The 24,719-nt window shown below is 38.2% G+C and overlaps 1 protein-coding gene across 1 annotated transcript in view; it reads left to right on the plus strand.

The window, feature by feature from the left end:
• The window catches only part of LOC136861255 (centrosomal protein kizuna), a 44,577-nt gene extending 22,544 nt beyond the window's left edge, over positions 1-22,033 (plus strand). Inside the window, exons 3-4 of the mRNA XM_067138810.1 lie at positions 14,558-14,720; positions 21,916-22,033. Coding sequence (XP_066994911.1) covers positions 14,558-14,720; positions 21,916-21,963 — 211 coding nt within the window. The 3' untranslated portion in view covers positions 21,964-22,033. The remainder of the gene's footprint in view (positions 1-14,557; positions 14,721-21,915) is intronic.
• Positions 22,034-24,719: the final 2,686 nt, after the last annotated feature.

Below are 24,719 nucleotides of genomic sequence, written 5' to 3' on the forward strand. Positions count from 1 at the left end.
AGGGTCCCATACACTGGAACCATACTCTAGTTGAGATCTTACCAGAGACTTATATGCCCTCTCCTTTACATCCTTACTTCAACCCCTAAACAGCCTCATAACCATGTGCAGAGATCTGTACCCTTTATTTACAATCCCATTTATGTTATTACCCCAGTGAAGATCTTTCCTTGTATTAACACGTAGGTACTTACAATCATTCCCATAAGGACCTTTCACCTGGCGAGTTGGCCGTGCGGTTAGGGTCGCGCAGCTGTGAGTTTGCATCCGGGAGATAGTGGGTTCGAGCCCCACTGTCGACAGCCCTGAAGATGGTTTTCCGTGGTTTCCATTTTCACATCAGGCAACATTTTAAAGACACCACTCAAATGTATTCATTTACTAATGTCATTCCACGCCATCTCTCCACTGACAGCTCGGAACATACCGCTGTACATAAGGCTGTACCTTAATTAAGGCCACAGCCGATTCCTTCCCACTCCTAGCCCTTTCCTATCCCATCGTTGCCATAAGAACTATCTGTGTCGACGTGACGTAAAGCATGTTGTAAAAAAAAACTTTCACCCCATCAACGCAGTAATTAAAACTGAGAGGACTTTTCTTGTTTGTGAAATAACCTGACTTTTAACTCTGTTTATCATCGTGCCATTGCGTACTGTCAATCTCACAACATTATCGAGGTCATTTTGCAGTTGCTCACAATCTTGTAACTTATTTATTACTCTGTACAGAATAACATCATCTGCAAAAAGCCTTATCTCTGATTCCATCTCTTTACTCATATCATGTATATATATAAGAAAACATAAAGGTCCAATAATACTGCCTTGAGGATTCCCCTCTTAATGATTACAGGGAGAGATAAAGCTTCACCTACACTAATTCTCTGCTATTTTCTATTTCATGACATAATATTTTCATCACAAGATATTTTAACAATATGAATTGCTTTCAGGTATTTTTATGCATGATTTGACTGAATCATATTGGATAAGTCATTGTTTTGGATTGTTATCAGGAATATTGTGTGTTTTTTTTTACTATAATTGTTTCAAGGGTGATGCTGTCTCATATAAAATAGACAAAAAATGTCCTTTTTTAAATAGAAAAAAGGAATAAAAATTGTATAGTATTGTAAAGGTAGAAATTACCCAACCATTAAAATCTTGTGTGACAAAATAAATAAACAACAATTATTTACAACATGAGCTTCAAGCTCCCAATTTACAGACTTCACATGAGCACTACTACTCACTTTTAACCAACAGTCAAGGAGACAGATCTCCCAGTTTCTTTTACACCCCCTAGGAGACAGAGTATCCAAAATATGCAATATTACAAGAGCACCTTTGGTCCACAAAATTATCGAGTACGCTACTCTCCAAACATTATACCATTCCAGCCTTCCAAAGGCACCATTCAACCTTTACATTAATAGGAAGAGCGCCCTTGCTCTATGAATTTACACGTAAGAATCAGTTTTTAAATATTCATACGTTCCATGCCTATCTAGGCACAACCTACATGTAACAGAATTAAACAGTATTCACAAATGCTCAACAGTCTGATACATTAAAGATTAAATGAATGAAATGGAATTTGACAGGGTTAACAAGTACCCATACTACAAGGCCTTTGGTAAAAACAAAAGGTTACAATTACTAGCCCAAAAACCAAAATGGTGAGGAGGTGCACACTTGCGCTCCTTAAAATTTACATAAGTGCATGAAACCCTATTTGGGCTTATGGCCCGACGTTACAGAGGCTTAAGCCTATACTACTGAGGTGACTAGATGGAGAAAAATAAAGTTACAGAAATTACAAGACAGAAAACGTTACAATATCATAGTCACCTCACAATCAAGTTGAGAGGGAACACAAGAGGGTACATCACTCTCTATTCCCTGATTTTGGATACGTTCTTTCGGTTTGTTCGAAATATACATTTTAGAAAATGAAGTTACGTTACCAAAGATTTGAAACATTCCCCTTGATCTAGCTTTGAAAGACTATCGGATTTTACACTGGGTCTGCCATTACCTTGAGCTGGTGAACCTCCCAAAGATGGATGAGGCGCTCCCTTATGAACACACACTAGATGTAGACTGGAGTGATCACAAAGACAATCTGGTCCAAAAATGTGTCAGCTTTTATAGCCGAGGGGAAAGTTCCAGAAAACTCTGGGCTAAGGCTCGACACACCCCCAATTCTCATTGGATAATCAAATAAATATCACAATTTTGTCATTGGTGAATAAATAAATGTACAAAATTTTTCATTGGCCAACATCTTAAGTTGGCGGGAAGAGACAGAAGTGTTGAAAACGTTAGCACACCGAAAACAAATAAACATTTCTGTTTAGGAAACCTTAACATAGAAAATTACTCTAGAATTTTAATAGTTTATCTCCACACCAGAGGACACTACATAAGTTTATAGTAGCGACATTTGTTGAGAAATGTTCAAACTTCTTGCACTAGTTTTTGTAAACTTTATATTTCAGAGGGCATTCTGCAAGGTGCTTAATTTAAATGTATGGGGCGGGTGTACCTCCGGTACAGACAGCAATACGGAATAACTGTGAAATTCATTTCTTGTGGAAAATGAACCATGTAAAAGATGAACAGTAAGAGTAGACTAACTCCTGTAACACTTTTCAACCAAGAACGTATTTTACTATCATATATCACTGCAGCTTATCAGCTCTCTCGTATCATTCCCTCGATTCCGAGGATCACCATCTCTGAGGATGCTGTTGTTCAGTTGTCTCCATCTCTTGCGGTCCTCGGTCTGGCGTGCTGCACCAAAGAGGATCAACCCAGTTATATTCTTGATAATATTCAATAATTGATTTGGAACTTATCCACGATCTCTCTTGTCAGAAACATTTCCAAGAATGATACGTTTTCTTTGCTGTCATTCCCACCTCGCATAGTGTGTCCAAACAATTGTAAAACTCTTTGCAACATATTGACGATAATCTGATTCTAAAGTTGAACTGGCTAATAATGGAATCATTGGTGCGAAATGTTGCCCAAGGTGTGCGTAACATTCTTTGCCAGCACCATATTTCAAAAGAATCAAAAAGTCCACGTCTTGGCTCCTTAGATGAAAACTGAACATACCAGACTGGATACTACTCTCATTTTCTGTGATAACAAGATAGAGTAATCCTTCCATAAATGGGACAAATTCATCATTACACTTTTGGCCATAACCATTCTTCTCTTAATCTCAGGAGCACAGCTTCCTGAACTGAAAATTACTGAACCAAGGTATAGAATTTCTGAGAGTTCTCCAATTCATTGAAGATGTCTGTGCTGGATAATTTCTCGGCTCTATCAACAATAATTATTTTGGTCGTGTTCCTGTTAATTTGTTGACCCATTCGAGCACTGACTTTCTTGACACGAGAAATGAACTCAACCATTTTTATCACATCAATGGCAATGCGTGTAGTATCATCTGAATAACATAGATTGAATATTTCCTTACTGCCAACAGAAAATCCACCATCCCATTCCTCAAGTGCAGCTCTCATGATGTACTCGCCATAGATATTGAAGAGCACTGGCGAAAGTATACAGCTTTGCCAGACATCTTTCTGGATCTTGAAATTCCCAGACAGTTTGCTATTTATTTTTACCATAGCAGCTTATCATGAATGTCTTTAATAACCTGTCCTTGATCCCATAATCCTTCAGTGTGGCTAACATCTATTCTCTTGGTACTGTCATACCTTCACTAGATCTGCTAAACAAGCATAACTGTGTAGTCCTCTTGATGAATTTTTTAACTACTTGGCACATGCTGAATATCTGGTCGGGCAACCCCTCTGCTGTGTACAACTGCACTTGTTTTCGTCTTATAATTCTTCATCATTGATCTCACCCTCTTTTCTGGAATTCCTATGAACATTTTGCCTGGTGTAGTGATCAAAGAAATACCTTGATAGTAGTTCCAATCCTTTCTGTTACCTTCCTTGTTCTTTGGTGAAGTTACTGCTTTTGCTGAATCAGAAGACACCATTCTCTAATTCCATCCTATTCCTAGGCCTTTCCTATCCCATCATCGCCAAAAGGAATGTAGAAGACGGAAATTTTGGCAATATATTTGTCAAGGTAACATAATTAATTGATTAAAGGTACAATACTACAGGTTAATATCCACACGAGAAAAGCCATTGCAAATGTGCCATGCTGGTCCATTAATAACCAGTGTAATTGCCTGACTGTTGAATTCAGGCATGCAAATGCGCATGCACTGTGTTGTTCAGGTGCTGGATGTCAGCTTGTGGGATGGAGTTCCATGCCTGTTGCACTTGGTCTGTCAATACAGGGACGGTTAATGCCGGTTGTGGATAATGCTGGAGTTGTCGTCCAATGATGTCCCATACGTGCTCGATTGGGGACAGATCAGGAGATTGAGCAGGCCAAGGCAACATGCCGACACTCGTAGAGCACATTGGATTGTAACAGCAGCGCGAGGCCATACATAATTCTATTCATGAATGGCAGCAGAACAGGTCAAGTCACCAGACGGACGTACACATCTGCAGTCAGGGTGTATGGGATAACCACGAGAGTGCTCCTGCTGTCATAGGAAATTGCTCCCCAGACCAGAACTCCCGGTGTAGGTCCAGTGTGTTGACGCCACAGACAGACTCCTTCCTCCAATATGCTCTCGCTTGACACCACTGTAGTCGCAGACTGCGGTGGTTTGGGGTAAGCGGAATGCATGCCGCAGGGCATCTGGCTCGGATCTATCCTTCAGGTAACTGATTTCGAACAGTTCATTGCATCACTGTGGTGCCAACTGCTGCTCGAATTGCTGTTACAGACGCAGTCCACTGCGCCATGATGGTCCTCCCTCTCGGTGGTGCCACGGGGGCATCTGGAGCCCAGTCTTCTTACGAGCATACTTTCTTGTGACCACTGTTGCCAGCATGCATGCACAGTGGAGTCATTCCTGCCAAGTCATTCTGCAATAGCGTGGAAGGAAAATCCACCTTCACATAACCCTATTATACGGCCTTATTCAATCGCAGTGAGCTGTTGATTGTGCCCTCTTCATCGTCATAAAGGCATTCTTGACCCACTCACAGTCACTCCGTCCAATCTCACAGGTAACTAATGCTCTCGCACAGTACAGCCTGTATTTAAAGCAAACCTGTTGTGCAACGTCATGGGGTCGCTACTAGCGCCACACTAATGTGATTTGCAGGAAATTTGAATCAACGTCATCTTTCAGATGTATAAACAACCCTACCAACATTCGTTCATCTAGTACAACCCTTTCTTGGTGTTTGGATATTTTTTCTGCCAGTGTATTTTATCACTGTCTTCCCACTGTATTTCACCATTTCAAATAATGGTCTCTATCACTGAAAAGCCATGCAATACCCATTCCCAACATATTTCCTGATTTCAAATAAGTTGTTATATGCTCTTGTATGTAGCAGTGAATTGCCTTATATCTGAAGAATGAATTGGCATCTGGTTGTCTCATATTAGCACAGAGGTCTATTTAAATGTTTTCTATTCTTATCAGCTTTCATATATTTGCCACATTTTCCCATTTCCTTTTCATATCCTTCAGTTCTGTTTTCAATTCTTGCATGCATCCATATATAACAGGTTTATTTTTTAAAAAACTCCTGCCGTAAAGGACAAGATCACAATGGTGATGTTACAGAGGAATAAACAAAGAAATTGCATAATTTTGAAAGTGTATCATACATTGAAATAGGATACTATAATGTTTTGACAGTAACAAATTATGCACTGAATATGTGATGCCTCAGGAGCCTAATGGAACCTCAGAGAGCTATCATAATTATTTTCTGAAGGTCCTCGAAAGGTAGCTGGAAACACTTCCACGTGTCATCGATGTGTTAAGATATAGTGCCACGTGCCCCACCATTTGTCATATTATTTGAATCTCTTGAAGATGGTATTTGGATTTTGTAGGTCTTGCAGTTGACTCTGAATGTCACATCACTCTGGTTCAACTAATCATGCTATTCCATTAATCATTTGACTGTCTGCCTGTTTACCAAAGTTTGCAGCAAACCAACAGTTCCTTCTTGGTGTGTGTCTGTTTTTTTTTTACAGTGAGAATATCACAAAATGTCTTGCTATTTTCCCATACCTCCTCCTTCAATGCCCAGTGATCCCTGTTCATCAACACATGTGGCCTATCTGGCCGTGTTCTTTTCTGGGTGTGTCTTCCCATTTCCACTTCACCATCACATCCCTGAAGATCAATTTGGGTAGCTTGAGAAGAGCAGAAATGGCTTTGATTGCTCACTGATACGGCAATAACCATTCAAAGTCACTTAGCTCCCTTTCTCCTCCTACCTGCAGGTATCTCGTCACACTGAACATAAAGATGTCAGTCACCTTTTATGGCAGCAGCAGCGATCATAGTTACATCTAGTCTCTAGTTTACATGTACAGAGGGTTGTCTGGATAGTTTTCATCAGATGGAGCAAGATTTATGAGCCTAAATCTAATAAACATTATTCTAACAACATTTTTAGTCAGAGGGATGATGTTTAAATTTTCTCTGTATTATAGGAGCATACTGGCTGACAAGACATATTGCACACCTATGGAACAATACCAATGGACTGGGCTGGATTTAAATTTAAATTAAGTGGAGATCCCAGACAAAATCTACTCTGTCTGTGCTTTTCCAGCACAAACTTCATATGCAGTCATCAGTATTTACTCCCAAATTTCAATGTGGATATGTCACTATGTGAGCCATTAAGAGGTCCATTCTTTATCCTGAATAAGTTAACAAAAAGCTACATCTTGGAACTCCCCTGTCACTTCCTAGATTTAGGCTTACTTTGTGGATGGGATTATTATGGGAAAACGTGAACACATTATTATATTTCTTCAAAGAAAGATGTGCCCTTGTTAGAGAGTGAAAGAAGTTTGTGGGAGTATCACAGCTATCAGGTTGTGTTAAATATATAGTTATTCATAATTCTCTTCATGGTTTCAGAGCTTTGATTGTTCAGTAAAGAAAAGAGAGAAAGCAGAATGGCTTAAAGTGATCGCTAGGAACTCTCTTCATCATACCTTGTAAATAAAAAGTTGTGGCACATACAACTCAGCTGTTGGTCTTATTTACAGCTTGTTGGATGTCTTCCACATCACTTCATGACCTACCATATTAGGCAGCTGGCTCATTCTCTTCTTTTCTGCTTAATCCATGCAGCTCTCACACGTGGTCCAGTTGAATGGACCAGAGTCCATTCCAGAAACTATTCCCTGTGCCAGGTGTCAGTGACTGAGAGGTGTCAGAATTGTTGGCGTACTGTTGTTCAGTCCTGTGTAGAAGTGCCTCTGGTTTGTTTCATATGTGCTGTTCTCTCAACGCCTCTGGTGACTTTCTCTGTATCTCCATATTCAGTATGCATATGCAGAGAACTTCTGCTTTAATCTCAAGGATTTCACTGACATTTTTTCAGAATCTCTTCACATCTTCGTACAGTTCTTCCACTTGGATCCCCTGTTCTAAGCTATATAAGCTGCCCAGTTTCTACCTGCAGCTTGTCTGTCTTTGCTTCAAATCTTCTCTCCCATTTGAATTGCTTTCAAGTCTTGCAAAAAGTAAAATGCAAGACTGTAATGGGTCACATGGACCAATACTTGGAAGGAAGATGATGATGATGATGGACTGATAGTGACATGCTGTAATTCTGTTTTGCTAAAAATTCTAGGTTTTCTGTGACGTGGTAGTATGGGGCTTGCCCATGTGAAATTGGGCAATTATACCACAGTAAGTTACTTGTGTTGATATGTTCAGTGTATTTTCCCACATGCTATTGCATGTTCTCTTTTCTATTTACTGTTTACATCCGGGAGATAGTGGGTTCGAGCCGCACTGTAAGCAGCCCTGAAGATGGTTTTCTGTAGTTTCCCATTTTCACACCAGGCAAATGCTGGGGTTGTACCTTAATTAAAGCCACGTCTGTTTCCTTCCCACTCCTAGGCCTTTCCTGTCCCATCATTGCCATAAGACCTATCTGTGTCGGTGCAACGTAAAACAAATTGTGAAAGAAAAAATAGGTAGAAGTTCCACAACGCCTTATTCAGAACACCTATTTTCACCATGGGTCAAACTTTAATCACGCTGACATTTCCTTGGATAGATACATCCTTGAAAATCATTTCATTCATTTGGAATCCTCATTCCCACTGATAGCCTCTGCTCCTACACTGTGCTCAGAATCATGAACAGAGAACCCTCATCTGTGGGAACAGGTTTCTTCATCTCAGGAAGGTGAGGTTGGCCTTTGGGCAGGAGAGGTTATGTCATAATCATCATCATCATCATCATCCTTCCAAGTACTGGGCCATGTGGCCCGTTACGGTCTTGCATTTTCTTTCCATCGCTTCATTGGACGTCCTATAGATCTCTGTCCTTTTGGTTGATAGCGTAGGATCTCCCTTTGGTAGTCTTCCAGATTCCATCCTTTGAACATGACGTTTCCAGTTTTCTTGGTAATCATAGATGTAATTGATTACTGATTTCACATTCAGTCCTTTAAGCACATCTTCATTTCTTATACGATCCCATTTCGTATAGCCTGCTGTTCTGCGCATGAACGCCATTTCACGTGCTGTAATTCTGGAAATGTCTTGAGTTCTTATTGTCCATGCCTCACTGCCGTAGCAAAGGGTTGGTCTGGCTAAAGTGTTATAAAGACGTAAGCGAGTGTGTTTTTGGACAAGAGATGGCTTCATGATATGATTTATGATTCCTGTTGTTCTGGTAAATTTGGTTATTTTTGCAGAGAGATCAATTTCCCGTTGGTAAGATAAATTGTATCCCAGATAATTGAATTCGTTGACTCTTTCCAAAATTTTATTATCTAAACAGATTTTACTCGGGATAGGGTCCTTCCCCTTAAAGGCCATTCTTTTGCTCTTTTGTGATGAAATTATCATGTCGAATTTTGAAGAGACTTTCTGGAGATTAAATACTGACCACTGAAGATCATCTTCTGATGATGCTACCAATGCAACATCATCAGCAAAGAGTATGGCATCAAGATGTGTGAGATATCTGCTGACTGGGATTGATCCATGCCTTTCATGCCTCCATTCCTGTATTATGTTGTTCATATAGATTATGAACAACAAAGGAGAAAGTCCACAACCTTATCTCACACCTCTGCTGACCGGTTTCCATTCAGTCTGATGATTACCTAACTTTATTGCAATAAGGTTGTCACTGTACATGTTGTATATGTTATCTATTAACTGTTGTGGGACATTATCTTCTGCTAAGATATTAAGAAGTCTGTTCCTGTTAACTAGGTCAAAGGCTTTCCTAAAATCAACAAATGCTATGTGAGTTTCCAAGTTAAATTCCCTGCGTTTTTCGACTAAGATTTTCAAGGTAAAGTAAGCATCAGCACATGAGCGCCCCTTTCGAAATCCATGTTGTTCATTTCCAATCACATTTTCATAATACCTGAATAATTTTTCTCTAACAATATTAGAGTAAATTTTGTAACCTGAGTTGAGTATACTTATCTCTCTGTAATTTCCACAATCTCACACTGCCCTTGTTATGAAGAGGAATAACTATAGCTTTTTGCCAATTCTGTGGTGGTCTGTTGCCATTCCAAATTAAATTGATGAATTTGAGAAATCTTTGCTTGAAGATGTCACTGGAATACCTGAATAATTCTGCATTTATTGAATCTTCTCCAGATGCTTTTCCATTTCTAAGTTTTCTGAGTATTAGCTCCAGTTCTTCAAGTGTAATGGTTTCCGAAGACTTGTTAAGAGATGTTGGCAGAAGAAATGGCTCAATATTTGAACCTCTCCAAAGGTTCCAAAAATAAATGAGCCACTCCGTTAGAGGTATTGCATTAATGCGTATGTCTTCTTTTACATCATTATTTAGTTTCTTGAGTATTTTATAGGTCTGTGGTTGTGGTCTTGTTATATCAGTCTCCAGTTGTGAAACAAAGTTTTCCCAACTCTTTCTGTGCTTTCTCCGCACTTTCCTTTTTGCTATTGCTCTCTTGTGGTGATACTCTATTTTATCTTATTTGCCAGTTGACAAAAATTTTTATAAGCATTTCTTTTGTCTGAAATTACTTTTTCAATCTCTTCATCCCAGATTCTTAAACCCTTTTTCCTCTGCCATTTTTTCTTAACTCCCAAACTCTCAGAAGCAGACTGCTTTAAAATTGAACACAAATTAGACCACTCCATTTCCACGTTGTCACTAACTGGTGTCATCTGTGTAAGTTTGTTAAGTCTGTTCTGGTACAGCCATTTTATACTGGGGTCTCTTAATAGGTTAACCTTGTAAGAAGTTTTAATTTCTTGTGTTGTTTGTTTGTTTCTTTTATACCATCTAGGCCTCAGACGAATAGGTGCTACTAATAGATAGTGATCAGTTTCCAATTCAGGGCCTCGATAGACTCTTGTATCCAAGACTAAATCTGCCAATTTACCATTACAAATTATATAATCTATAATCGATTTCTGATTTCATGCAGACCACATATACTTGTGGGTGTCCTTGTGTGGGAACATTGTATTCATAATCTTTAACTGATTGAAGACAGTGAAATCTATTAATTTCGTTCCATTGTTATTACGGGTTGTTTCTCCATGGATTCCGATGTGATTCTGAATTTTTTCATTACCAACTCTGGCATTGAAGTCTCCCAGTAATAATAGCATATCTTGTTTGTTAATTTTATTGACTATCTTTTGCAGATCATTATAGAACCCATCACTTTCATTTGAATTGTCCTCCACTGGAGCGTATACCCCTATAACTGTAAGATAACCCCTGAATAGTTTTAGTCTTAATTGGATAATCCTTTCATTCCAAAAAGTGTAGCTATCAATTGTTGATCTTAATCTTTTGTGTACCATGAGCAGTACACCCGCTTGTGCTCTAGTATCTCTTTCAACCCCACTGTAAAACTGTAAATAATTTACTGTCCCTTTTGATCCCTGAAGCTTTCTTCTTGTTTCTGAAATTGCTGCAATTAAAATGTCTTTTTTTTGCGAGAATGTCGTCCAGCTGGTCATCTTTGTGTGAGATACCTTGTACATTCCAGGTAGCACATCTAGAAGTATTTTTCTTCTTCCAATCTTTGTCCATTTCACTGTCCTTTTCATTGCCAGGAGACGTTATGTATTCCACATAAAGTTCATTTTGGATAATATACAGAACAATAACAAATAGGTTAATATGCCAAGTTCTTCATGGTGTAGATAAACTACATATAAAGTGTATAAAATATCATAATTTTAAAATATTCACCATATAAGGAAACTTCAATCTTCAAAGAATATAAAAGACTTGTTTATGATAACCATAGCAACTGTCACTAATCCTTCACAGCATCATAATTTTCATATTTTCCAAAGGAAGATTATTTTGAGAGTGAAGCACACTGAAATCTTAAACTTAAACTATGAGGTCCGTTTCTTCATTGGTGGCAACATTGTTGTACAGTATGTACACCAGGAAATGGAACTAGTGTTTTTCACATATACACAGGTTAGGGTGGTACCCAACCTACTTCACAGTACATGGAGTCATCTGTCCAATGCTCCACACATGTGCTTTGCTGCAATGAATAGCATCTTTTCAGAGAGACTGGTCAAATGGTTAGTATCTATCCAAGATGTTCTCAAAACAGGAACAACACTGCTGGATTGAAACTGAACGTGCCCATGGTCATACAGCATGAAAGTGTCTTGAAGGTCTTCATGAGGTGTGTGGGGATTTTGGTTGCCTTACAGAACTGTGGTATGGTGGGTCAAAGCCTTCAGTGACAGATGACAGCATGTGGCTGACATGCCTTGACCAGGTTTTCCTGATGTCAGTGATGAGAACATGCAACTTGTTGGTGAGTTGCTGGGAACAGATAGAACCCAGATGGTTCATGATTTAGCCCAAGAGACAGGCATAGATCTTACAGCTTTTTTTCATATCCTGAAGCACCACTTTGGCAGTAGGAAAAACTGCATCAGAATGGGTTCCACATCATTTGATGGAATTGAAGAAATGCAGAAATGGCACTTGGAACACGAGTGTGAAGAGGAGATTTTCCTACGCTGTACTATAATGATGGATGAGACATGAGCCCAATTGTACGAGCTAAAACTGAAACAATAGTCAAACAAATGGCATCATTACCGCTCTCCACAAAAGTCAAAAGTGTGTGAGAACCCCAGTAGTGTGAAATGGTGATTCTGGTGTACAACTGTGATGGCATTACCTTAATACATACCGTACCCCAAGGATAGACCAGTCCTGTTCATTTTTGGAACATCTCCTGCGACCAGCATTGTACAAGAAGCAATGACAGTTTCTGCAGACATCTATCATTTCACAGAACAGTGCACGGTCGCATGTCATACAACTGATGGCTGATTTATATGCTTCATCTGCAGACTACATTGAGGGACTCTTCTGATGTTTCATAGAGGTATCTCATTTCTATCGATAGTAATTAGGAATTGCCGCTAATGAAGAAACAGTCCTCATAGGTAAACAGTCCAACAAAACCTAAGGTAGCTTAGCCGTCCTGTAATTCAAGGACTAATCCTGTGCAAACTCTGATCAAGCAGAAAGTGAATGTCTAAACCCAATAAATTTAGAAAATGTCTTGATCAATCAAAAAGTAATGAATTCCTAGTGAAAGCATAGAAAATCTCTCAAAACAACTCTACATGAGAAACATTCTGATGGTGCACAACTGCCCAAACAAAGGGGGGGAAAAACCCTTACTACATAGTGGCAGAGAATAGGTGAGAAAGATAAAATCAGGAGGAAAAAGGAATTCTGAAAAGTTACAGTTAAAGAATAAAAAGAGGATTTTGAGAGAAGTTCTCTTGAAATGTCACCAAAATGCAATGAACCTCATGAAGCACAAAGCTTTGAAATAACAAGGTACATAGTAGAAAACAGCCTTTGAATTAACATTTCCCTATCAGGAAAATTACTTTAAGGCCTAGGTCTCACTTATCTATTGTTAAAAAAACATACCTACCCATAGGTTTATTGACTGTCCACTCGAGCCTACAGCCCGATCTCATGTCACTATCACCAGTGCGTCAAAAGCAATACAACACTCATTAGCGAACTGCATACAGGTTTATACACTGAATACCCTGAAGGAGAGGGAACGTGATGTAATGTCCCCACATTAAAAAAAAAAAAAAAAAAAAAAAAAAAAAAAAAAAAAAAAAAGCAAACCTAGAGAATGCAGTACTGCACACTCTGTGTAGTAAGTTCAGACTGCTAGGTTTAGTGACCTACACCAGATAACAAGGTTGTCGAATCAAAGTTATTTAGGATAATAATGCGGGGCAAGGAGATCATTAGTCACAACTAGATGTGAGTAGCTACACTTGAAGGTTGTCATTCTGAGAGATTTTGGCTGGCATGATTTCCATCGCCTTATCTAGCATCTCCCTCGTCTTTCTATGAGTTCTCAGTCTGGGTAAGCCAGCTCTGTGTATTGGATTTATGCTTCGGTTTTCATTACGCAGGTAGCTACTCAAAGATGTACAACACGTTGTTGTCTACTGACTGAACATCTTATATCATCCTCATCATAATTTCTGCACTGTGCTGGGGACTACATTGAGGGACTCTTTTGACCCCTTCGGTTTCATTTTTTCTTTGTACCCAGCTTGTTATGGTCATTCTTCTCCACATCCACATTTCATGTGAGTAGGTACACTTCAATCAATTCCTTGTTTTAGTTGGTCCTATACTAACAGTCCTATATTTTGAAAAACTTTCTCATCTATTCTTTGGTTGTCACTAGGTATTAAGATTGTTTTATCTGCTCACAGTTTGAACTACTGATGTTTATTTGAGTCTCAGGTTTTTTTGAATGGCCCTACTACAGTTTATCTCACCCAGGTCAGTTCTGTAATTATTCATCTTCTAATGTCATTCCACGCCATCTCTCCACTGACAGCTCGGAACATACCACTTACGTATAAGAATTGCTAATTAATTTATTATTTAACCCAATAAATGAACCAGATGTGCAAATCAAAACAATGTAGTGGATGAAACAAATGACACTTTCAGTGAGCACTGGTTTCAAATACTTGCTTCATTGATTATTATGGTATGTTTGAATAATCAGTGTTTCAAATCAGTATTTTAAAATTTGCGTCAATCTAATATATAAACTTCACAATCTGTCTGCAAAATTCTTCCAGAATGTTTTATATTCTATGGTTGGCCCATTGACTCTGTTCCTACCATCAGTATATGCTGAATCCTCATCTTACATTTATTTAATACTACAGTACTTCTAGGTATTATTTCCAAATGAAGAATTATTTGGTGTTAAGTAATTTGAAAGCATATATTTGAAAACATAGGTGAACACGTCTTTGTTGTCAGATCTTGTCTCTGAAGTATTAAGTTCGCAACGCTGTTGGCTATAATAGAACCTTTTAAGTTGCTGCTTTCACTGACAGTATATTGTGCTTAGTTTTACACTCACAGATGACTCATTATAATGTTTTAGTGAAGAAGCGAGGATTCGTGCTTTGAGAGAAAGATATGAGAAGTTCCTAGAGGATGACAAACGGAGACATGAACGTAACGAGAGGATCATGCAGACACTTGAGAAGATAGAGAGTAGAGCTGCCATTTTGAGTGCAAAAACTGAGAGGCTAAAATTACTCAGGGTAAATATTTCATGTCTCTTATTGGTAATTTTTAAATATTCCTATATATTTTTTATTTACTCTGATGTATAAAGATGAGACTTTCATGCACTATCAAACTATGAAACATGCACAATCAAGCAAAAAAATACACTAAAATATGCATTTTAATTTTTCTTGCAAATTCCTTATTTCACTTCACTTTATTTGGCACAGTTAACAACCAACATTATTTGTAAATTCTAAACTGATTTTGGTGAGGTCAGTAAATATGATTTTGTAGGCATAGAATAATGTCTGTACATCACAAGAAATCATGGGTGCAAACTTTTTTTTTTTTAATGCTATTTGTTCGGGGTGTCGACCTACAGAGATGTGCACCGTGTGATATGAACCTGCGTTTAATTGGAATGGAGGAAGTGTAAAGTGTTTAATGTGAGGAAAGGAACGTTAAGGATTACACAAACACCCAATCAGTCAATCAATCAATCAATCAATACTGATCTGCATTTAGGGCAGTCGCCCAGGTGGCAGATTCCCTATTTGTTGGTTTCCTAGCCTTTTCCTAAATGATTTCAAAGAAATTGGAAATTGGATATTAATCGTTTACAATTTAAAAACCCTGACCCAGCCGGGAATCGAACCCAGGGCCGCTGGGTGACAGGTGGACGCATTGCCCCCTACACCACGGGGCCAGACTGGGTGCAAACTTAGATGAACATATTTGTGACAGTGTCAGGTCAAATTCTTCATTCATGTTTTTGCCACAAAGACCCTTCTTCACTGAACAAAGGAATCCGTAGTCTGGGTTTGGATTTATGACCCTATCCACTTTGTGCTTCACCACTACACCTACTTCCCCACAGGCATAATTGAAGGATCTATGGAATTCCTCAACAAGTGACAATGAGTCTACCAGTGGCAGACATGTGGCTTCTAAAACAAAAAAAGTATTTACTTTAGAATGAAATAAGAGAAATACAGTATCAGTTTTAATCATTACAATTACGTATGTTAACTAATTATCAATTTCATTTCATACTGGTTTAATTACAGTGAATTATGGGACTAGTGAAAGAGAAGCTCAATGCATAAAAATGGAAAGTGAAAATCAGTGATGGGGAAATTATGCCAAGATATTCAATTTTTAAGAAAACATTGAAACATTCATTAAACTGAATACCTACAGTGTTTTTTATATGTGTAATTAAGCTAAAAATTCCTTAAATATGCATTATACATTATTTTTCTCCCAAAAAGGCCAAAACATGCAACCATGCATGGAAACAGAACACTTATCTGGAAAAGTAATGAAATGGGTAATTACTCAGTTTGAGTTATGTCCAAAATTCCTATAAGAACATGCATTTGTATGAAAGTCTTGTCTCTAATGATGAGGTATGTGCATCCAGTGCTTAAAGGATTTAAAGGTGGTGACAGTATGGAACTAAAATTTGAACTACTGTAAATGTATGCAACAATTTCAAGAATGGTTGTCATTCTTTTAAATTTCAAAACACAATAGAATGTAGCATATTTTAAAATAACTACAGTTAACAATTTAATATACAACTTTACAGATTGTACTAACAGAAAATTCTTCATAATACAGAGAGACGACAGCCTAATCTCAAACATTCTTTTCATTCTACTGAACTACCTCATCTGAACTGGCCTGCAATCAGCACCGGGTATTATGGTTTTGTATGTCATTGTTACATTTTTCTTTAAACAATTTTAATAGAAATCAGAAGCCTGCCTGGTGGCCATGATCGGGTGTCAAGTCTCTATGGTCTGACACTGGGACTGGCCAGTTCGAGTCCTGTTGGTGGAAAAAAAATTTACCATCAGAATGTTGGACAGAAGGGTAAGAGAGGTGGTAGTGTACAACTTCTAATTATCTAGATTGCGAATCTAAAGCCTGGGTTCAATTCCAAACATCTCGATGGTGTTCGTATGAAGCAAGGATATATGACACTCCTGATGGTGATTCATCCATTGGATGGGGATGTTAAGCCTTTAGCAGACTCCTTGGTATTATTCAACAGAAATAGGCTTTGTGGCGACACCAGGTTTCACCTTCTCCTAGCCTCATTACCATCACCATCATAATCATCTCATACAGAGATGTGCAGGTTTCCCAAGGGCTTCAAATAGAAAGACCTAGACCAGGCTACCCAAATTTATCCTAGATACTTCTGGCACTAAAATCCATATGCTAAATAAATAGAAATCAGATTTGATTATCAAATGAGACATTCTATTAACTCTTTTGCCACGGCAGTCGACTTTTAAGTCGAGTCACAGCAATTTGTCGTTCACTACGGAAGTCGACTAAAGTTGACTTGATACTTTCTTGCTGCTGTGTGCGTCGATATTTTTCTTGTAACAGCATTAAATTTATTAGGAACATTCTGCCTTCTGTTGAGTATATTTTGAAGCTGGGTAAGGTCAAAAAATCAAAGAGTATGTAGCAGAGAATATTATTCGTCCATGATGAGAGTAAGTGTATACTCTCAGGCTTGACAGGTAGTAATCAAACATGGCTGTATGCAGCGACGTTACTAAGGATGAAAATCACATATATCGGCTTTTTGTGGTGGATTCTGTCTCGGATATGTCTGTCAATATTAATGAAAGTGAAGATGATAGTGTTTTTGATATGTGTTCACTGTCCAGAAAAGTCTGCAGTATGTCCTGTCTGATGTTTTGATACAGACCATACTAAGCGAGACTTCAAAGTTCCTTGTCAGTGCTAGGTATGGGAAATATGTGCCAGAAGCATTAAAACAATACTGTGTGTTCATGTTATCTGAAATTTTAAAGTTCTAAGTAGTTTGCAAAACTTTGAAAATTGATTTAAGTATACACACTGAATTACAAATATCAATTGTTCATTGCTGCAGCAGAAGAGTTAAGGAGTTACTGTGTGTGACCAAAATAATCCTGAATTTTACAAAAACACTAGTAGATATAATGTTACAACTTGGAAAAAAACCTATTTATATGCACACAAAAAAAACCCACTTCAAATCAGAGTTTGATTTTAGTATTAACTATAAAATGACTAATATTATTAATGTATTCTAGACACTATTGTCCAGGGTTTTGAGCATGTGGGTTCCTGATCTTAGCCCCAAAGGTAGCAGTCTTGAGTATTATCAGTGCCAGGGTTGGTAGTGACCATTTACCAGGTTAAAGTCGTACTTGCGGAAAAGGAAAATCATCAGCCTGAAGATCAAAATGAGAGTCTGTATTGGTTCTGTTCTACCAATTCTGTATGGTTCCAAAATTTGGGCCTTGTTAGCTGCATACCTGCATAAGCTGGAGGTTTTACAAATGTGATGTTTATGTAGAGTTCCTGGTATCTTGCTTTTAGATGGTTGGTGGAACTTGTAGATTAGAAAAGCATGTTGTAATCAACCAGTCACCAAGGATAACATTAGAGAGTTGTGACTTTGTTGGTTTAGACACATCAGCAGCATGGAAGAAACCCAACTTCCAAAATAACTATTGGATCGCTGTCATCCTCCTGGTTGGAAAATTGTATGCAGTGCTCCGAAGAAAACTGGATCAGCCAAGTAGAAGCAGAGGTCAAACATCTGAAGTCAGCAATGAAAAAGCAGTCCAAAATAGATTGAATTGGAAGAAGACCATCGAGAACATGCTTGCCATGGCCATCACAGAAACAGTTTTGGTACTCTATCAGCTTAGATCTGATTTCCTGCTTATTCTCGAGTGAATGAATTATTGATTAACTAGTCAGGGTTACCTGTTGTGGGATGAAGTACACCATTCGGCCAGTGACTCAGTGCCAACTCTCGAGGGGGGCCAACAGCTTTGAGCAGAGGAGCCCCTTTAGTTGGATGCTGGTCCCCCAGTGGAGGAAATGCCACTGAAATCCAGCAAGCAGCGTCTGTTCTCCAGGATAGCAGCGGCTGATAAAGGCGTTGGTCTCCAGGTTAGGGTGGTCTCGTTGAAACCTGGCAGTTAGATATAAAATACCTTTGGGGGTAGTAATTCCACCTATGTGAACCATGAAAGTGGATCAGGACAAGAGTTAAGGAGTACCCCAGATTCGAACACATCTCTTGCGTTTCCTGGTTTCGGCAGACTAAAGAACCTAACCGTTATAAATCTCCAGGGAGGTGCGAGAAGTGGAGCCACTGCCTGACCCAGAAGTTTGCTGGAAAAGGGTGACAAAATAAGAAAGACAGCATTATTGCACGTTAGCAAGTAATTAAGCTGGAAAGAGACGAGGACATAGCATGCATTCTCGAGAAGAGGAATGGAAGTGGCTTGTTACACTTACAAAAAACAAATCTCTGTGTTAGATGTAATAATAGTACCCATTGTTGAGAAAGGAAAAGACTTTTTTACACATAAACTAAATCCTGAAGATTAAAGGATGGTTGGTAGCTATATGCTACAAGAAGATGCGCAAGAAAGAAGAAGGTTTTATACCGATGAATAAAGAGCAAGAGAAACCCCAGCATAAACACTACATTAAAAATGAAAAGAATGAAGTGCTGACAGATCAACAGAGTGTACTGCTAAGGACATGGAAACCATGCAGAAGTGAGAGGAAGAATTCTTAGAATAGGTTGAAACAAAGAATGCCAAATGAGGCAGAAAGGAGTGTAGAAGAAAAATGGACATGTTTCAAAACAGCTACAGCGAAATGTATGGAAGAACATCTGTGTGGAAGAAAGTCAAAGAAATGTCATGGCAGAATGATAAGGTTAAAGCTGCATTAGAAGCTAAGAAGGTGGATGGAAAAAGTTTAGAAAAATTAGGACAGCTGAGAATGAGTCAAAGATCATGAAAAAGTACTGCAGGAGAGTGGTACATGAAGAGAAAAAGAAGTATTGGCTCGACTTTACAGACATGCTACAAGAAAGTATTCAAGGACACAAAAAGTGTTATACCAATAGATAAAGACCAAGAAAAAACCAGCATAAAAAGGTAACTTTATTAAAAATTAAAAGGATGGAGTGCTGACAGACCAAAATAGTATCATCCAAAGATGGAGAGAGTACTTTGAAGTGTCCCAAAAGATTTGGGAAAAGGGATCATAATGCCTATTTCAAAAAGGGACATGGGAAGAAATGTGAGAATTACAGAGGTATCACCCTTCTCCCATATACAGCTAAAATATTTGAGAGAATCTTTGACAAAAGAAGTAGGGGGGAAAAAAAAAAAGAAGACAGTTTTGAAGAACAGCAGTTTGAGACAGTGATCCAAGATAACTGGTGTGGAAGAACAGCAGATTAATGAGGTAATAATGCAGATGATCAAAGTTAGTAGCAGGCAATGGAAAGGGACAAGCAAGTGCAATTCAAGTCATTACAGAAAGACAGAAACAATGAAAGGAACCCATAACAGGAAAAACACAATGACATGTCAGTGTAAGAAGAGGGAGAAATAGAAAGAAAACACAGAAGGACTAGGACAATCTTCATAAACTGCCATCTACAGACAGATTTGCTCTCTTCTCACCAATCCCAGTACTTTGACTAAATAATCAGAGCTATGTTCCAAAATTGTGGAAGTTGTGTGGGAACTAAGTTAGGTCAAACAAGGTGGTTGAAAGTGAAGACAGGTTCGAGACAAAAAAATGTATCATTGCCTATTTATCATAATTTAATTATGGAAAGAACCCTGAGTGGAGTGGATAAGGTTATGACAGGTCAAATGAAAATAATGCTGTATGCAGATGACATCATTACATGGGTTGATACGGAAGAGGAAGTTAAGCTGTTGAGTCAGGAAATTGGAATGAAGATAAGCATAGCTAAAACTAAGACAATGGTAGTGACAATGGAAAATAGATTGAGAAGAGGTGACATAAGGATCAGGAATAAACTCTTGGACATTCTTGACAGCTTTAAATATTTAGGTAGTATATTGATAGAAAATTAGGTAATCACATTAAATTAACAAGCCACAAAGTTCTACCAGAATGTGAGACAAGGATGTGCTGGTGAAATGCAAGGAGGTTCTCTCCAAGACATATTCTATACTGATACTGACATATCGTTGCTGCCAGGACAAAACCTCCTATGTGAAATATTTTAGCTTAGAACTTTGACCGGTAAGGTTCTGTCATCTAAGGTGAATATGTGATTATGGTCAAGGCATTCTCGCTCTCCATAATGTACTGTATGTGCTGCGGGTCAGTATATATCTCCAAAAATATGATCACATAGGATCCATGAAACTGAAATGAGGTTCCTGAGAAGGATCACTGGAGAAACGAGATGAAGCAAGGTATGCAAAGGAGTGACTAGACAGAGCTGGTGTTGGGAGATTGCAGGACAGGATTTATTCAGAGAAACTGAAAATTATTTGGCCATATGATGAGAATACCAGAGCAGGTATTCAGGGAAATGATGACAGGGATGGGGGCTAAAGGCCAGCCCAGGACTAAATGCAAGGATACAGTGAAGGAATGCATTAAGTACAGAGGAATCAATGGTGACAGAGTGTTCAAAGAGGAATGGTGGAAGGACTGATTGAAGTGACATTAGTGCACTATCCTGAAGAATCTGGAAGAAAGTGATGATGCTGGTAAATTATAGAATGCAATATTAATATTAACCATTTAAATGTTTTATAATTAACTGGTATAGCATACCAGGTAGAGCCTCCGTGGCTCAGGTGGCAGCGCGCCGGCCTCTCACCATTGGGTTCCGTGGTTCAAATCTCAGTCACTCTATGTGAGATTTGTGCTGGACAAAGCAAAGCCGGGACAGGTTTTTCTTTGGGTACTCTGGTTTTCCCTGTCATCTTTCATTCCAGCAGCAGTCTCCAATATCATTTCATTTTTATTTCATTAATCATTGCCCCAGAGGAGTGCGACAGGCTTCGGCAGCTGGCACAATTCCCATCCTTGCCGTTAGAAGGGGGCTTCATTCATTCCATTCCTGACCCAGTCAAATGACTGGAAACGGGCTGTGGATTTTCATAGCATACCAGCTAGTTTACCTAACTTTTGTATGGGTACCTGGCTCATACCGGCCCACTTTAAGCACTGCTTGCATTTTACAGTAGCCTTTGAATTGATTGATTGATTGATTGATTGATTGATTGATTGATTGATTGATTGATTGATTGATTTCTTCAAGAAGTGAATGTTTATTGCATGTGTAATATATTGCTATTATTACTGTTTTTGTTTCATACTAAATACTTTCTCTTTTCTCTTGCTTTATAGGCAGAATTAGAAGCTATATGTATTGCTCCAAAAGAGTTCCCTACATAAATAATTGTAAACATGTGCTCATAAAAATATATCTTCCAAGTATAGAAAGATGTCATTTGTAAGAAATCTAGCAATAAAATGATTGGAATATTTGTGGTTTGTATTCAAAGTATAATGATAATAAAATTATTCCATGTGAAAGAGAGTATTTTCTCTTTTGTTGAAACATTCTGTGGTGTTCTACATATTTGCCTCATAGTTTTACTTCCTATGAGCTACTAATGAACTTCAGAGGGTACTCTCAGGATTAGGCAATGAGCTTGTATTTTATTTCTTTCATATGTGAATGTTTCATCAAAATGTTTTGATTTCAAGTAAACATCTGGTTGTTAAGATCATACAAGTAAGACTATATCATATCAAAGGAGAAAGTCACTAGTAGCTGCTCAGTTTGTCTGTGCCCATATGAAGAAACAGGTTGATTTTTAATACTGTAGCATTCTTTGAGTATTAGGTTTATATTACTATTGTTGTTAAAACTGAATGTCAGTAGGATGACTTCTATACATTCTGGAGAAACAGAATTGAATGTGACATACTGAAAGAGTTGCTCTTAGCTTGTCAACAAGGGCTCAGGGTGTGAACTGCTTTTTGGGTTCACAGGTACATGCTATCTGTTATGTAATACCATTGCATGCAGGGACATATTTTAAGGAAGTCTTACAATTGGTCTGCTCTGAATTTAATGTAAAAACACCTCTTTATACAGCTAACATAACTTCATACCTTCGCTTCATACTTTACAAAACATAGCAACCATTACTACATTCAATTGTTTTTTTTTTCTTAAGTGTCCAGCAGATGGAACTGCCGGCAAATGGCAAGGTCTGACGTAACACTTTTCATATATCCGAAGAGTACATGTTACTCAAAACATGGACACGGACATTCACTGGACATGTAATTGCAAACGACCATACATGTTGAACTCTTGAGTAACATTTATACACGGGAAACGGAAGTGCGATAGGCGTCGGCAGCTAGCTCAATTAGTATCATTGCCGCTAGATGGGGGCTTCATTCGTTCCTTCTATTCCTGACCCAGTTGAATGACTGGAAATAGGCTGTGGATTTTCATTCAAATGCAAGCTGCCAGAGTAGCCTACAAATAGTTCAACAGTTTGCTGTTACTGCCACAGTAATAGACTAATTTGGAGTACTTATTCCTCTAATTTAAAATGTTATGTGACTGAACATAGCTACCTTTTTTTAAAGTGGACTTGTATAATAATGTTATTGATTTTACATACCACTAACCACTTTTACAATTTTTGGAGAAGCTGAAGTGCTGGAATTTGCCCTGTAGGAGTTCTTTTGTGTACCAGTGAATCTACTGACATGAGGCAGACATATTTGACTACCTTCAAATACCACCAGACTAAGCTGGGATCGAACCTGCCAACTGGGGCTCAGAAGGCCAGCAGTATAACATCTGAGCTACTCAGCCTGACAAGTGTATTTTTATTTTTGTAGCAACTGCAGAGATTATACACTTAGACGTAAAGTCTATTTTTGTAGCAACTGCAGAGATTATACACTTAGACGTAAAGTACACCCAGAAATATACAAAGAAAAGGAAGCAAAATAACTGGGAGATGTGTACAACCATAAAAATGAAAAAACAATTTTCAAATTGTCTAAACATATAAAACCCTGAAACAGTTTACATTTGTATTCCCTGAGTCATATGGATACATATAATGGAGTTGGCTACACGGTTTGCATCACGTAGTTGTGAGCTTGCATTCGGGCAATGGTAGGTTTGAACTCCAATGTTGGCATCCTTGAAGATGGTTGTCTGTGGTTTCACATTTTCACACCAGGCTGTACCTTAATATTAAGGCTACAGTTGCTTCATTCCCAATCCTATCCTTTTCCTATCCCATCATCACCTTAATACCTATCTGTGTTGATGCAACTTAAAACAAATAGCAAAAAAGGAAAAAATTGAGAAACGGTTAGCTTATTACTCGTATACATGTTTATTCATATATACAGATAACCAGGAGCCCTCTTGTCAACCCTCTCCTAATTTGTAGTCTATATGTTCTCTGACATTAATATTCTCTGTCAGTAAGTACAGGGTTGCCAACTGAAATTTTCAAATGTTGGACATTGCTTTGCAAAAAGCAGGACCTTAAAAAAGGCCTAACAATTTAAATCTATATTAAAATCAAAGATTATATGTAATACGAAACTTGTTTACAATTTTCAACCATTGCTGCAACTCTTTTCTTTGAAACTGTATTTGTCAACAGAACCTACTTTAGAAATTATTGAATTGTTGAATTATTGCTTTCTTGCAGTAGTTGTAAAACTCCTTACATAACATAATCCTTGAAGTTAAATTTTTCCAGACGCATTCCTTTCACCGACTTTGTCAACAAACACTTCCTTTCCATTGAGAATTAAGGCCATGGCTGCTTCTTTCCTACTCCTAGCCCTTTCCTGACCCATCGTCGCCATAAGGCCTATCTGTGTCGGTGCGACGTAAAACAACTTGTAAAAACAAATACTTTCCTTTGAGCATGTATAAAGAATTATTTCACAGTCATGGAAAAGGTCTACATAAAAACATGGTTGTCTTTAAGAAAACACATGTTCAGTAGAAATAGAAATGCTGACAGATTTTTGAAAGTTCAGAAAAGGTATCAATGAATGTTCAGACGTTTTTGAAAGAAAGAAGACCATTGTTGATCTAGTGAAAATGAAAATCCACAGCCTATTCCAGTCATTCGACCGGGTCAGGAATGGAA

Source organism: Anabrus simplex, chromosome 1 (assembly GCF_040414725.1).
Source record: "Anabrus simplex isolate iqAnaSimp1 chromosome 1, ASM4041472v1, whole genome shotgun sequence".
In the NCBI taxonomy this organism is placed as follows: Eukaryota; Metazoa; Arthropoda; class Insecta; order Orthoptera; family Tettigoniidae; genus Anabrus; species Anabrus simplex.